The sequence below is a fragment of the Orcinus orca genome, chromosome 1 (genome assembly GCF_937001465.1).
Source record: "Orcinus orca chromosome 1, mOrcOrc1.1, whole genome shotgun sequence".
In the NCBI taxonomy this organism is placed as follows: Eukaryota; Metazoa; Chordata; class Mammalia; order Artiodactyla; family Delphinidae; genus Orcinus; species Orcinus orca.
This window is the reverse complement of record NC_064559.1, coordinates 131322073-131337393: the sequence shown is the minus strand read 5'-3', so window position 1 is coordinate 131337393 and position 15321 is coordinate 131322073. Positions and strand designations below refer to the sequence as shown.

The window sequence follows — 15321 nt, the reverse complement described above, 5'->3', positions numbered from 1 at the left end:
CACATTCAAGTATTTAAGGAAAAAGGGCACAATATCTCAACTTACTCTAAAATGTGTCCTCCCAAAAATAATGGGTATGGATTTTACTTACACACACACACACACACATATTATTTTATTTATATATATGCATGTGGGGGGGGGGAGGAAAATCAAACAAATGGGGCAAAATGTAAACAATTGGTGAATTTGGATAAGTGGCATAAGGGAGTTCCTTGTAGTATATTTGTAACTTTTTTGAAAAGTTTAAAAGTATACCAAAATAAAAATTACAACAAAAGAAGCCAAAGGCTAAGACTGCTTGCTTGCAACATTCATATCTTAAAGAAACCTCTAAACCACATGTGAGTGATTAGTGAGCAGTTGAAACATGGCTAATACAACTGATTTAATGAATCTTTAATTCTATTTAAATAGCCACATACAGGTAATGGCTACCATACAGGACAGCACAGCTTTAAATACCCCTAGGTTCCCACCACGTTTCAAACTTCACTGCCTATTACACTCCCATTTGCCTACAGTACAGTCACAATGGCTTTTTACTGTTCTTAAATATATCAATCATTCTTATTTCATTCATTACATTTACTGCTCTCTCAGCATGAAATATACTTGCTCAGATAATCACATGGCTCCCTCTCTCACTTCCTTCAGCTGTCTGCTCAAATGGTGCTTTATCAGTCTGTGTGCCCTATCCTGAGTTCTCTATCTAAAAAAAGCACCCCATCACTTCCATGTCCTTCATCCTCCTTTACTTTTCCTTCATGGCACTGACACTGATGGACATGATACTGTATATTTGTTCAGAAGCTGCTCCATTTGATTTTTCTTGCCTTGCTCTCTCAGGGCACACTCCTTCTGGGGCAAGTCATTCTGAAATTGTACCTTTTGTTTGGAACTCCAGAGGTTTTTATATCTCAAAGTCAGTCTTCTGCACTTCTGTAAGTTCCACAAAGGAGGAACTCCCTCTCTGTAGTCATCATTTAACCCCAGCAACTGGAAACGTAAGTTTTTTAAAACTATACTCTGGTGCCCTCTCCTTCAGAAAACAACCTGAGGGCTTCCCTGGTGGTGCAGTGGTTGAGAATCTGCCTGCTAGTGCAGGGGACACGGGTTCGAGCCCTGGTCTGGGAGGATCCCACATGCTGTGGAGCAACTGGGCCCATGAGCCACAACTACTGAGCCTGCGCGTCTGGAGCCTGTGCTCCGCAACAAGCAAGGCCGCGATAGTGAGAGGCCCGTGCACCGCGATGAAGAGTGGCCCCCCCCTTGCCACAACTAGAGAAAGCCCTCGCACAGAAACGAAGACCCAACACAGCAAAAATTAATTAATTAATTAATAAACACCTACCCCCAACATCTTCTGTTAAAAAAAAACAAGAAAACCTGAATCTTCATCTTCTGCCATCCTCCTATCCAGCCATGTCAGTGGTCTTCAACTTTTTTTTCTCATGTACCTGCTAAAAGAATGTTGCCCCTTATATACTTTAAAGAAGTCTAAAAAATTTTTGTTACCTAAGTGCATATAGTTGCAAAGGATGTGATTTATATATGCTTAAATTTTTTCACTAAAACTTTAAATGAGACTTATTCGATTTATGGATGTCTACTCTATAACCTAAGCAGCAAAGGCAGTCACTGTTACTAAACCAATGAGTCAAATTACATTTACTTTCTCTATCACTAAAGTTCATGTTCTTTTTTCAACTCAAATAAGTATATATGAATACATAACCCCATAACCACCATTCTATTTTTCAATTCTAACCATAAGCAAGATAAGGCAGCCTTGCCAAGCATTTGTCAGCTGGATGAAATAAGAAGCTGCTCCATTTGATTTTTCTTGCTTTGTTCTCTAAGGGCACACTCCTTCTGTAGCAAGGCATTCTGAAATTGTCCCTTTTGTTTGGTACCCCAGAGATTTTTATATCCCAAAGTAATGTACCACAGTAAGAATTGGAGTGACAGGTTTGCCTTACTTTTATAAAGTGGTAGAAGGCAGATTGTAAAAGGGGAGCTAGAAAGGAGAACAAAGATACTGTAACAAAGAAGAACAAACCTGACTCCATATTGGATCTATTCCTTTAGCTCTAACCTTTGAGCTGTTTTTAGTTATGCTGGCTCTGCACCTTTGTAAAAGGATGTTGCCTATAGCCTAAAATATACATGAGAGCCCATTCTCAAGGCTCTGCCTCCCAGGCTTGATCTTTAAAAGTATCAATATAACACTTTTCCATATAACACTTTTTTCATACAGAGATAAAATGTTGCAGAACAGAGAACAACATTTGTTTTGTTGAGGGTTGATAGGAACATTGTGGCTAGACTCAGGTGGACAGCTGGAAGAACAAAGGATTGTGGCACCAAGAAGTCTGCAACAACCAGCTACACACTCTGCCCTTTTAGTATTAAAGAGACCTAAATCCTAACTCGGGTAAAATGGTTCACTGGGACACCAGTCCACCATCTTCCTGGTCTTCCGGCTTTGCAAATAAAGTCACTATTCCTTGCCCCAACACCATGTCTCTCGATTTATTGGCCTGTCGTGCGGCGAGTACTACAAGCTTGAACTCAGTAAACGTACCTCTACCACAGGAATATTATCAGGGCAGATAAAAGTTAGGAAAGAATGAAAATCTAGTTACCATGCTCTGAACATTTTCCTGGGCCCCAACAGACTAGACTGTGTATGCAGCTTAAAGACACATAGTTTAGGCATCTCTTACATGTTATATTAATAACATGTTATATTGACATCTACCAGACTGTAATAGGCTATTTAATTCTGTTCTGCCACCATCCTACCCACAGGAAATTTGAACCTTCTTCAGAGCCAGGTCCAAGTGTAAGTTCATTACATTCTGAGAGTGATACTTAGTAGAAATGGATGACACTCATCTTTTAATACTGATAAAGTATTATTCTCCAGAATATGCATAAACAACTACTAACCACTAAGAAGTAGTCAATGCAGTAAGAAGTAGATACTGCAACAGAAAAGGAAGGGAAGTACCAATAAAAGAAAAAAAAAAGGAAGGGAAAGAAAACAGAAGCATATTTGTTACGGTGATCTATAATCAGTGATCTTTGATGTTACTATTGTAAAAAAGATTACAACTTGATGAAGGCTCAAATGATGATTAGCAATAAAGTTTTTTTCTAATAAATTTATTTATTCATTTATTGATTTATTTTTGGCTGCACTGGGTCTTCTTTGCTGCACATGGGCTTTCTCTAGCTGCGGCGAGCAGGGGCTACTCTTCGTGGCAGTGCGTGGGCTTTCCATTGCGTTGGCTTCTCTTGTTGCGGAGCACAGACTCTAGGCATGCAGGCTTCAGTAGTTGTGGCACACGGGCTCAGTAGTTGTGGCTTGTGGGCTCTAGAGCACAGGCTCAGTAGTTGTGGTGCACAGGCTTAGTTGCTCCCCATGGCATGTGGGATCTTCCCAGATCAGGGATCGAACCTGTGTCCCCTGCATTGGCAGATGGATTCTTAACCACTGTGCCACCAGGGAAGTCCCAATAAAGTATTTTTAAATTAAGGTCAACAGGCAGAAATTGAGATGGTGCCTAAGATTTTATCAATTATAGAACAGAACAGCTTTTCAGTCAGTAATGTCTCAAAATGATGGTGTGATGTGATTATTAGAAATTTCACAGGTAATTTATTAACAATAATAGTTGAATATGATAAATTGTCTTTTTTCAAATTAGAGCCAACTAATTTTAATAACATAATTCTTACTCATATTCTAATATACTTTCTGGAGTAGGAATCTCCATGGGAATAGTTGTACATGTTAATGTAATTTCACCTTGCAGCAGCAGAGATACTGAGAACAAGTGTCAGGAATGCTAACAATGACCTCAGGCTAAGATTTATTTAATTACTGGAACCTAGAAGAGTAAGAGCTGTTGTTCTTAATTAACACCTTTATCATATTTCAAAAATTAACCTTTACAGGCCAACACTGCATATCTTGAACTTTTATGAAATATATTCAAAGAAAAGTTTCACTAGAAAGTAATACACAGTAAACAAAATTTTAACTTAATGCATACTTCATGCCTATCTTGCTGGTTATGCTAATCTTGAACTTAAGTGATAAACTGGGATCAACTAAGAGGAAAAGAATGTCAGTGACTTAGACCACACCATAAAAGCGGTTTCTAAAATAACAGCACACTCACATATATACACTTACCAGGTTCCTAATTCTAATCAATGTGGAATGGGAAGGGGAGTTTTAAAAGTAATACACAATAATCCCATGCACCACTAGAGCACTATGAAATTCCAATATTAAATTTAGGTTATATTGAAACCAATACCACCAAATAAAACATTACAGCTCTATAAAATGAGGAGGAAATCTGCACTCACCACTAGAATGTTTTGCTTCTTCCATTTAATTTCCTAAATGCATCAACAAACCCCCATAACTAAAAAAACAAAATATAAAATACTTACTTTTTCATTTTTTTTGAGTTATACTTGACTTGGTAAGCTGCCTGGATTAATTTGTCTGGACCACCATCAAACTGATGTGGAATGACCTTCTGAAAGTGCTAAAATACAACAGAAGAAAACCATAAGAATGACTTAGTACCGTTTATTATCAATTAATTAATGGTAAAATCTAGAGACATTCAAGAAATCATGGCCTGGCTTACCTGTAACATCCCTTCCATGTCGAGTTGCATCAGTTCTGCCTGATTCGTTTGAAGAAGCGCTAATCCTACCCGAAACACTATTTCTAAACCCTGAGGAATCAAATTATAAAGTCAAATTTGTCTTATTCTTTCAAAACAAAAACTAATCATTCAAAAGAATACTAAGGTAAACATTTAGGTATCTAAACAGAGGTGCGCACACATTTTCTGTAAAGAGTTGGAGAACAAATGTTTTAGGCTTTATGAGCCCTACCTATGGTTGCTGTCACAAATAATCAACCCTGCCATTGCAGCTCAAAAGCAGACACAGACATCACATCAACAAATGGTCACGGCTACGTTCCAAGAAACTTTATTTACAGAAATAAGTGGAAGGACAGATTTGGCATGCAAACCAGAAGAGATTAGTATATGAATCACAGCTTGCTGGCTCCAGACTAACCTAACTTAGCTACATTATACAAACTGATCTTCCCAAGATGTAATTAATAACAATTAATAATATTCTTAGGTGCTCTCCATCACTGATCACCTATCCTTACCTTCCTACCTTCTCACTCAAAATATACAAGACAAAGGATCACTACTACATATCACTGACAATTAGAAGGACTGCCTGCAAGGTGTTCATGGGATAGAAGAAACTTAATTATACTCCTCTTTGGGTAACAGATGCATTGCAACAATATTGACTGTAAGGTAGATTTTACCCCTCACTAATTCTCACTAAATCAAAAAGGAGGTGAAGCAGAGGTCTGATTAAGAGTGTGGGCTCCAGATTTTGAATGCCTACATCTGAATCCTGGTTACTATACCACTTATGTGTCCATAGACGAGCTACTTAATCTTTCTCTAAATATTGGCTTCCTAATCTCTCATCTATCATCTATCAAATGGGGAGATGAATAGTACTGATAGGGTTGTTAAAGGATTAGATGAGATTATCCAGGTAAGCAGTTTAGCATGGAACACATGGGTCTCCTATATCATTGGCCTCATTGCCCAGCTCTCATTAACCCAATGATTCCTTTGCTCAGTCTGCGCATTAACTCACCTCAGACATAAAGATATCAAATATCCTTGTTGCAATTGGTAGTGGAAAAGTCGTAAGGAAGATAGTCAGAAACCAAGATGATGCATACATTGAGGTATGAAAACTCTGAGACTGAAAATGCACAAAGAGCTCTGGAAGATGCTCCTAAAGAGATGAAAAGAAGTTCTTAGTTAAAACTGAGTATTTTAAGCCAGACCATTGTATACATACTAAAGTAGCTGATAGCAAACACAAACATAAAACTTAGGCTTCATACGGAAGAGTTAAGAGGCAGAAACTGACACATTCTGGATAGTGGTTATTGTCTGGAAAAGAAAGAAGGGAAAAAGGATGTGGAGTTGGAACTTAAAAAGTTGGAAATGGGGGCTTCCCTGGTGGCGCAGTGGTTGAGAGTCTGCCTGCCGATGCAGGGGACACGGGTTTATGCCCCGGTCCGGAAAGATCCCACATGCCGCGGAGTGGCTGGGCCCGTGAGCCCGTGAGCCATGGCCGCTGAGCCTGCGCGTCCGGAGCCTGTGCTCCGCGACGGGAGAGGCCACAACAGTGAGAGGCCCGCATACCGCAAAAAAAAAAAAAAAAAAGTTGGAACTTTTTAATGATTTATTAATAAAAAGAAAAATTACAATAAATAAGTAAAAATTTTATATTTCTTTAATCTTATTTGTGGGTACATGGGTATCTGATATTTTCTATACTTTTCTATAAACTATAATATTTCCAAAAAAATTTTTTCTTTTCTTTTCTTTTTTTTATTTGCGGTATGCGGGCCTCTCACTGTTGTGGCCTCTCCCACTGCAGAGCACAGGCTCCGGACGTGCAGGCCCAGCGGCCATGGCTCACAGGCCCAGCTGCTCTGTAGCATGTGGGATCTTCCCAGACCAGGGCACGAACCTGTGTCCCCTGCATCGGCAGGCGGACTCTCAACCACTGCGCCACCAGGGAAGCCCCAAAAAAATTTTTTAAGGGAAAGAAATGTTATCTTGAAATACTTTCAGGTGCTATCTACCATTGGTCACCTATCCTAAGCTTCCTACCTTCTCACCCAAAATACAGATACTTCAACACTCTAGTAATTCAAAACATTAATGATACATTAACTGAAAATAAACCAAGGGAGTTTAAGGGTGATAAAAATAAGCTTACTAGTTCAAAAAGAAAAAAAAATTAAGAATCACCAAGACCTACTTTGTCTTTTACTTTAAAATGTAAAAATATTTTGTATATCCCCTTTGTCTCATCACACACAGAAAAGGTAGAGAATTTTAAAATTGCTGTGGGTAAGGCTGCCAGGGAAAAGTAGAGTTGTGAAAATGGCTCTTATGCCAGCTGAATGATTAACCTATATTCTTAAATTCTGCTTACCTAATTGAAATTTAAGTAAATGAAGAATATTTCTACCATTACATTACAGGACAAAATAGTAAATTTATTTATATATACAAATATAAAATTAAATCCAGAAAGATGAAATACTTCAAAGGTATTTTTTACTTGGTTTTGATTCCTCTCTTCCTCCTCTTCACCCTCACATAGTCACTAAGACTCTGACTCTTAAACTAGTAACACAAAAGGATAGAAACAATATATTTTTTAAAAGATTACAGGCTAGCAAAAAAAGTGATGAAAAGGGAAAGGCAGGGGAGAGGACGGAAAGAGATAAAAGAGATAGTCTCAAAGGAAATGAATTGATATCAGTGTCCAAATGTCATGGGCTTCTGTAAGAGAGCAAAGTCTACGTAAAATAATAGGATACAATATGGCATAATAAAGAAATTCATGCATCTAGGTTATGATATACTATATTTGGCACAAATGCTTAAGGTCTGAATATAAAAACTAGTCAAGTTGCAGACTGTGATCTACCTGCAGACAGCGCCTAACTGAGAAGTAGGTCTAAACTGTGGATTAACTGAACAACAAATGATGATGTGATTAAAACACTGGTTTTTTTCTATTGCTTTAATGCTTTTAACATTAAATTTGCTTAGTTGTCACTCAAACCAAGATGACAAAAAATATAAAGGCAATATGTTTTTGGTTAACACCACACCTTTACCTGTATCATGCATTCAAACTGGTACATACAAAGGCCTAATTCTGCCATACTTGGTTTAAAAAGTTCACGAAGTCTATAATCTTGCATTAATTTAACAAATACACAGAAAGCTTCTTCTTCTGGCATCTGCATTAGGAGGAAAAAAGCAACATAGGTTAATGTTCTGTGATATGCAAATAAGCTAAACACATTTAAACTAAGTACCCATCCAACTATAAACAATGTTGTTATTTTGGTTTTTATTGTCATTAACTTTTTCTTCTACTGGAGCATAATTGCTTTACAATGTTGTGTTAGTTTCTGCTGTACAATGAAGTGAATCGGCTATATGTATATATATATATCCCCTCCCTCTTGGACCTCCCTCCCACCCATCCCCCCCATCACCCCACCCATCTAGGTTGTCACAGAGCACCGATCTTAGCTTCCTGTGCATTATAGCATGTACCCACTAGCTATTTTACACATGGTAGTGTATATATGTCAATCCTGAGTGCCATGTGGTACAATATTAAGAGCAATGGACTAGAAATCAGAAGCTTCTAATTTCCCATTCTATCACCGACAATGAGAAGTTAGACAAATCTTACAGCCTCTGAGACCAGCTGCCTCACTTGCCTTACTCATGAATTCAACCAACAAATATTCATTTAAAGCCAGATACTTCTCTCTCTGAGTATATACCAGTGAACAAAATAAACAGTATCTACCCTCAAGCAGACTGAACCTTCTAGTTGGGGGAGACAGATAATACATGGAATAAATCAATTAATATATACATCAGATGGTGAGAAGTGCTATGGAAATAAAACAAAGTAGAGCAAGAGGGAATCCCGGGGAGCTACACTGCTATTTATATATAGATAGGTCAGGGAAAGTCTCTTGATAAGGTAACATTTGAGCAAAATACTGAAGTAAGGGAACAACTGAAGAAAGAACAGTCCTGGGAGAATAATACAAAGGTCCTGAAATGGAATCACAATTGGCATGCTCAAGGAACAACGAATAGGGGACTACTAAATTAGCAGTAATGTTACAAATGAAAGTATGGTTATGGAGGAGAAATAAAGGGAACCAAATTACATAGGATTTTAGAAGCCACTGTAAGGATGTGGACTTTTACCTTAAGTGAGATAGGAAGCCTTTCAAGGGTTCCAAGCAGAAACAATATGGCGTAAGTGTTAAAAGAACTTGTAAAATAAGTTTTTAAAAAACCTGTAATTAGAGTTTTAAAGGTTCCAATTTCACATTTTATGTGTAACTCACTAGATAATCATATCAACTAAGATAATGAACGTAAAAGCTCTGTAATAAGAATATGTAGGCACATAACACTTATACAAATTATTTTGTGGCCTTTTTTTTTTTTTGGCCTGCCACATGGCATGCAGGGATCTTAGTTCCCCAACCAGGGATGGAACGCATGCCCCCTGCAGTGGAAGCGTGGAGTCCTAACCACTGGACGGCCAGGGAATTCCCCTGTGTGGCTTTTCCTAAAATAAAATTTTCTAATGTTCATTCACTCACATTATACCAGTGTGTTTCAAAAGACGAAACCTCAAAGGGTCTCTAGGCACTCTTCTTACTGAAGACTACTTTTATTAACAATACACTTTTCCTGGCCTTGACACAGCCATGGACAGGAGCCAAGAGTTATTCTTGGCAAAACCCATACTTCCTTCCTTCCTCCCAACACACAGCCACAGTTTTGCCTTGGAGACCATCCTTATTAATCCTGTCAAGGTTTATAGCCCCACTGATTTTTATATCAGTTACTGCAAGAAACCATACCTCCCAGAACTCTCATCCCATGTGCTTGGTTCTATTGCTCCCATAATTTAACACCATTTCCAATATTCCCGAAATCTTTCCAACAGTACTTTCTGAACCTGATAATACGCCATCAACAAAATATCCTACCTATACCCTCAATCTGTTTACCAAATGTTCTTTCACTGTCTTTCTCTAAGTGAAACCTGATTCCCCCGAAGAATACTTCAACACCGAAACCTGGCTCTCTCCTGAGGTGGCTGTTTTCTCTCCCAGAGCACTGGAAGAGGCCTGGGGTAGAGAGGTTTATGTCCCTCCTTGGACCTCAATGCCTCACTGCCATTGCATTAACTGCCCCTTCTCTCTGAAACATATACCAGCAGATATTACCCTTTACTCCTGTTTTTTGCAGCATCTACAAACCTCTGGATCAACCCCCAACCCCAAACTCCATTCATTTCCATGAGGATTAATTCCCTGGCCTAGCAGATCTTTGACTCCTTTCCTCCAATGATCCTGGCAGGTAGTTACTAGTGCAGGCTCTAGGGCCACACCACCTGAGGTTCAAATCCCAGAGTGATACTTTTAAAGTATGAATCAGATCACATCACTCCACTGCTCAAAACACTCTAGTGCCTCCCCATATCCTCAGTAAAAGTCAAAATGCTTACAAGGTCCTACATGATGTGGCCCCTTACTACTTCTCCAAACTCATCTCCCACAACTATCTTCCGCTTTCCACTTCTCCCTCCACCCCTCAACTCCAGTCACAGTGAGAATGAGTCAATTTCTCTCCCTTTTTTGCCTTGTAAGAACTTCTTCTCCTCTGAACATATCAAATAATTCATTCCCTCTCTCCTCCACAATAGCACTGATATAGAAATTGGGAGAAGGTTTTAAAAATGGTGATATTTTAAAAAATAAGTTGAAATGATTGAATAAAAGACCAAAAGGAGGTAGAAAAAATACTATCACTGGGTCCCTCTCAAAAAGATTGAAACGATAGTCACAAAATGAAAAAGTGTGACACCAAGTAAAATATAAATATGAAGAACAATCACCCAGTTGTTTTATAGTCATTCCTTTTATGATAAAGAAATCTGCACACTTGAGTCTTACAGCAATGTGTTGCTACATACTTTCTCTATGACACTGAGTTAATAAGAATCACTGACTTCTGAACTCAGTGCAGAACTGAGTTGCAAAAACAAGCCCACATGATCAAATGAAGTTATTTCCAAGGTTTCTTTTCAGATCATATTTTAGTCTGAGACTAAATATAGAGTATGATAGACTTTTTTTTTAATTTCAATAAGGCTGGAGAGGTAACACAACGTGCTATTTCCCTTCAAAGTTATGACTGATTGTCCCTGTCCTTGACTTCTGAAAACACCCCACCCAAAATAAGTCACTGCCAATGGAAATACATGTTATATCCCCAGGGCAGTAAAAGTGACTGAGTACCTCTATTATAGAGCCTATAGTAAAACAGGCATAACAAGCCCTCAGCTCTGTGACAAATAAAATTACTGTATAAATTTCCAAAGACGTTGTACATGATAAATAAGATTTTCTTTTCTTTTCTTTTCTTTCTTTCTTTCTTTTTTTTTTTTTGTGGCTGCGCCGCGCAGCATGTGCGATCTTAGTTCCCCAACCAGCGATAGAACCTGCCAGGGAAGTTCCATAAATAAGATTTTCATACCAACACTTTAATCAGTCCTCCTTGGCTGAGAAAAGATTATTCGTCATTAAATATTGACATATAAGTTAAGATTTAAAAGTAGATACAGGCTTTAGAGAATATTATGGTCCAAATGTAGATAAGGTGAAATTTGATTTAGTGGCAGGATATCTACTGTATGTTATTTTCAATACTTTTAATATTTTAAAATGCAAACTAAATGTTCCTATTTAGACTATGTTTAGGGGGAAATACCCAATATCTACTTACTAAAACAAGGATGATATTTAAGTTCTCCAACTTTAATAAAGAACTTAATTGGACATTTAATACTTATACTAACTTACCTGCATAAGCAACAATCCAACTATAAAAGCACTTCCTTGACAGTAACCAACCTCACGATCCACTAAAGAATATGCCTAAAAAGTAAAAAATGTTGTTCAAAATACTTTCACATGATTTATCATACCTTCCTTCTCTAAAAGCCTAAAGACAGTAAGAAGGTGGATTAAAGGCCATTTTTTTTAGAGAAGCTCTTGCTTGCTTTATTGTAGATGTTATCCTATCCTGTAAGTATTTTAAAAGCAAATGATTTACCACATAAAGTTTTATTTTGATGATTTCCCAATTAGGAACTGACAACTCCTAAGGACAAGAAAATAAAGGAATCTGTACTCAGGAAAGTGACAAAGCTTAAAAATCATTAAAAATATATATCTGACAAAGATCAAAACTAGAGTAGGATGAAGGCGAAGCACTGAAAAAATTGAAATGATTTAACAAGAAACCAACATTTCACGGAGGTAGCTAGAAGGAAAAGGAATTATGCAAAGGGAAAAGGCAACATTGGAGAAAAAATTACAATGGCACACACTTTTAAGGGCTAAGAGCTCTTAGCAATGCTGGCCACAGCAAGCGAAAAATTTGCTCCCAGATTGTGACTCATAGAAGGTGAATTATTCATTCTCATGGAAGATATTCTCTATGGTATGTATAGTGATTTATAGGTTATTTGATTTCAGTCAACTGATACCAAGCAATGTGAGGAATTTTCTAAGAGTTCTCCAAACTAGACAATAATCTAGCATCAGAATTAAAGCCAAAATTATGCTAAAGTCAAATTTATTGCCAAAGCAACTGATTACTGGGGTGAGAGTTCATACTTCATTATGAGAAATGTTTAATTTCAACCTCCTGAGAATTCATTTCATCTCAAAAAATGAATAAATAGAACTTACCTTCATTACATTAAACAAAACCTCCTGTCCAAGACTATCTTTTTCCTTAAAAAAATTGTGTTCAGGATAAGTTCTAGCAATGTCCCTTCGGATCAATTTTTCACAAGGTGAGGTCATTTTCAGGAGTTCTGAATACTGATCCTTAATTGGCATACTTTGTGCACTGCACAAAAGTTGCCAAACTATTGCTCTAAAATGATGGGGTATCCCTTTACGAACAAGTTCCTACAAATAAAAATAAAAATAAAAATGTTTAAGTGACTTATTTAGGCTTCCTACCTTGAAAGCCAAAGAAGACTTATTGGAGGTTGGAGTAGAATAGATGACTTTCTCAAATTTATAATTCACAAAGCTACTTTTATAAAAATAAGACTAGGGAACTTTTTAACCAAGGCTACGATTTGGCTAAGATACGGGTATATTCTGTTCTGATCAGAGGGACAACAATGCCACAGATAAATTCTTGTCATTTCACTCAGAGTATGGCCTCTAAAGGTATTAAGGACCTGATAATCTGCAGAGCTGCGAATGATGGCACTGTAACCATCATCTTTCAAAGGGCTGTTTTATGTTTTAAAATAAAAAAAGTAAAATACTGGTAACTGAAGGATATAGGATGTCACAACTTCCATTTCTGAATCTATAAAATAAGAGAATTTAATATCTAAAATAATTTTCAGCTATATATTTCTACAATTAGGAGACCTCTATAACAATTGATAGCTACAAACCAAAACTTCTATGGGCACAAATATATAAAGCAGACCTCTTCATCATAGCACTTGGGAAGTATTGAATCTGATTTTTTTTAATCCTCTATTAATTGATGCCTCATGCCCTTTCGGATAAGAGGAAGGACTTAAGCAAAGAATATGAATACCTTAACTTGCTTTTCCTTCTTTTTGCGCACATCTTCCCATTCATTAACAATTCTTCCCCAAAGAATCCAAGAGTCTTCTTCAAGGTGACTGAGGTTGCTGGAGGCTGATGAACTTGATACAAGGGAGGAGCCACTGTTTCTTCTTGATCCATTTACAGATCTTAAAGATTTACTATCTGTTTCTAACAATCTAAAACATAATTAAAAATTGCTCAACATCTCACTGTGACACTAGATGACATGATGATACTTAAGAGCTTCACTACTGCAATTTAGCCATGGTTTTAAAATATATATAATTTCAATAATATTTGGTCAGCATCTATAAAATTAACTGCTGTATTTTTTCTACTAAGCATACAATTTCAAAATTTGAAATAGTAAATTATGTTAAATATTTTACTATTAGTCCCCTCATAATTTCCCTTCATCACCACTAAAAATTAAAAGAAATCTTCTGGTGAGAAAAGTGATTGGGAGGGCTTCAGGAAAAAAAAACTACTTGGAAGAGGTATAACCAATTCTATGAAAGAACTAACCCTATCATGTTTACAATGTGTCTAGGGCTAAAAAAGTAAGGCAGACACACAAATTAATCAAATCCCTAGTCTTTTTTCATTTTGCTTTTACCGATGCATAACTAACCTGCCCAAACAAAAAGTGTTTTGTTTGGCCCATGCAATGTTTGAGTAAAAAACTGAATAATTACTAAAACTAAAATTAGAAGATTTCATTTACCTGTTTATATACACATATATTTATATTTATTTACAATTCTGGACTCTCTTGAAAAATAAAAAGATAGGGACTAGGCCCACATTCCTAAACAGAAACAACAGGATGTAGCAGAATAGGAGCTTCTCCCTTTAAATGAGAAAGGACTTTAATCCACTAACTCTCCATAATCCCTACTATCTCCCAAAAACTCAGGCCAACTAACAGCTGTCATTTATCATTGGACTTGCACTTTTAAACTGAAACGTCTTTACTCTTAAGGCCCTGTTTAAGGCCTCTTCCTTATCTGTAGAATGATGGGTTAATATAATTTCAGAGATCCATTCCATGACTCATTACAACATCAAATCCATTATTTCTTTCACATGTACACAGGCTATTAAAAAAAAAGGCTGGAAAAATGTGGCTCTATCATTATAAAGATGTAAATTACATGTCATTCAATAGATTATTAAAACATCTATTTAGGTATTTAACATGGCTACTATTTACTTCCAGTAACTCCTTCAGAAAATCATCTGCTTAGACAAGAAATGCTCCCAATACTAATTTATGACATATAAAAAATAATTAAGAAAAGAAACATATGAGTCAAATTATACCAAGCAGATTATAAAAACACCCTTTGTGAGCCATATTTATATCTTGCTTAACTTTACATTCCTTTATATCATCTTTGTATTTAGCTCAATACAAAGTATACTGAACACTGACTGAATCGAAATAAAATCAAAATCCCATATTAAAAAATACCGTCAAATACCAGATAGTCATATTCAATAACACAGTAATATAAACTGTACTCATTCTATCCTTATTCATGGGATAATTTAATACATTTTTTACGGCAACAATAAATTAAATAAAATGTCCCAAATATTTCTAAGAACAGAAAAACTTACAAAACAGCCAAATTCAGGGTCAACTCTTTGCTATAAATATTATTTATCAGAAAAAACTAATTAGGACTTTTCCCTGGCAGCACACTGGTTAAGAATCCGCCTGCCAATGCAGGGGACATGGGTTTGAGCCCTGGTCCAGGAAGATCCCGCATGCCGCAGAGAAATTAAGTCCGTGCTCCACAACTACTGAGCCTGCGCTCTACAGCCCGCGAGCCACGACTACTGAAGCCCGCGCGCCTAGAGCCCATGCTCTGCAACAAGAGAAGCCACCACAATGAGAAACCCGCCCACCGCAAGGAAGAGTAGCCCCCGCTTGCCGCAACTAG

General features: G+C 37.1%; 1 protein-coding gene across 9 annotated transcripts in view; it reads right to left on the bottom strand.

Annotated features, from left to right (window-relative positions):
- EVI5 (ecotropic viral integration site 5) overlaps positions 1–15321 on the bottom strand; it is a 206946-nt gene that overhangs the window by 120800 nt on the left and 70825 nt on the right. For 6 of the 9 annotated variants that reach the window (XM_033432778.2, XM_033432788.2, XM_012533401.3 and 3 more), the window contains exons 3-9: positions 13359–13548; positions 12479–12703; positions 11585–11659; positions 7787–7912; positions 5731–5874; positions 4677–4766; positions 4474–4571 (exon numbers count right to left, since the gene is read on the bottom strand). In XM_033432778.2, coding sequence (XP_033288669.2) covers positions 4474–4571; positions 4677–4766; positions 5731–5874; positions 7787–7912; positions 11585–11659; positions 12479–12703; positions 13359–13548 — 948 coding nt within the window. The remainder of the gene's footprint in view (positions 1–4473; positions 4572–4676; positions 4767–5730; positions 5875–7786; positions 7913–11584; positions 11660–12478; positions 12704–13358; positions 13549–15321) is intronic. The other 3 variants (XM_033432796.2, XM_033432822.2, XM_033432838.2) reach the window with 3 other exon arrangements.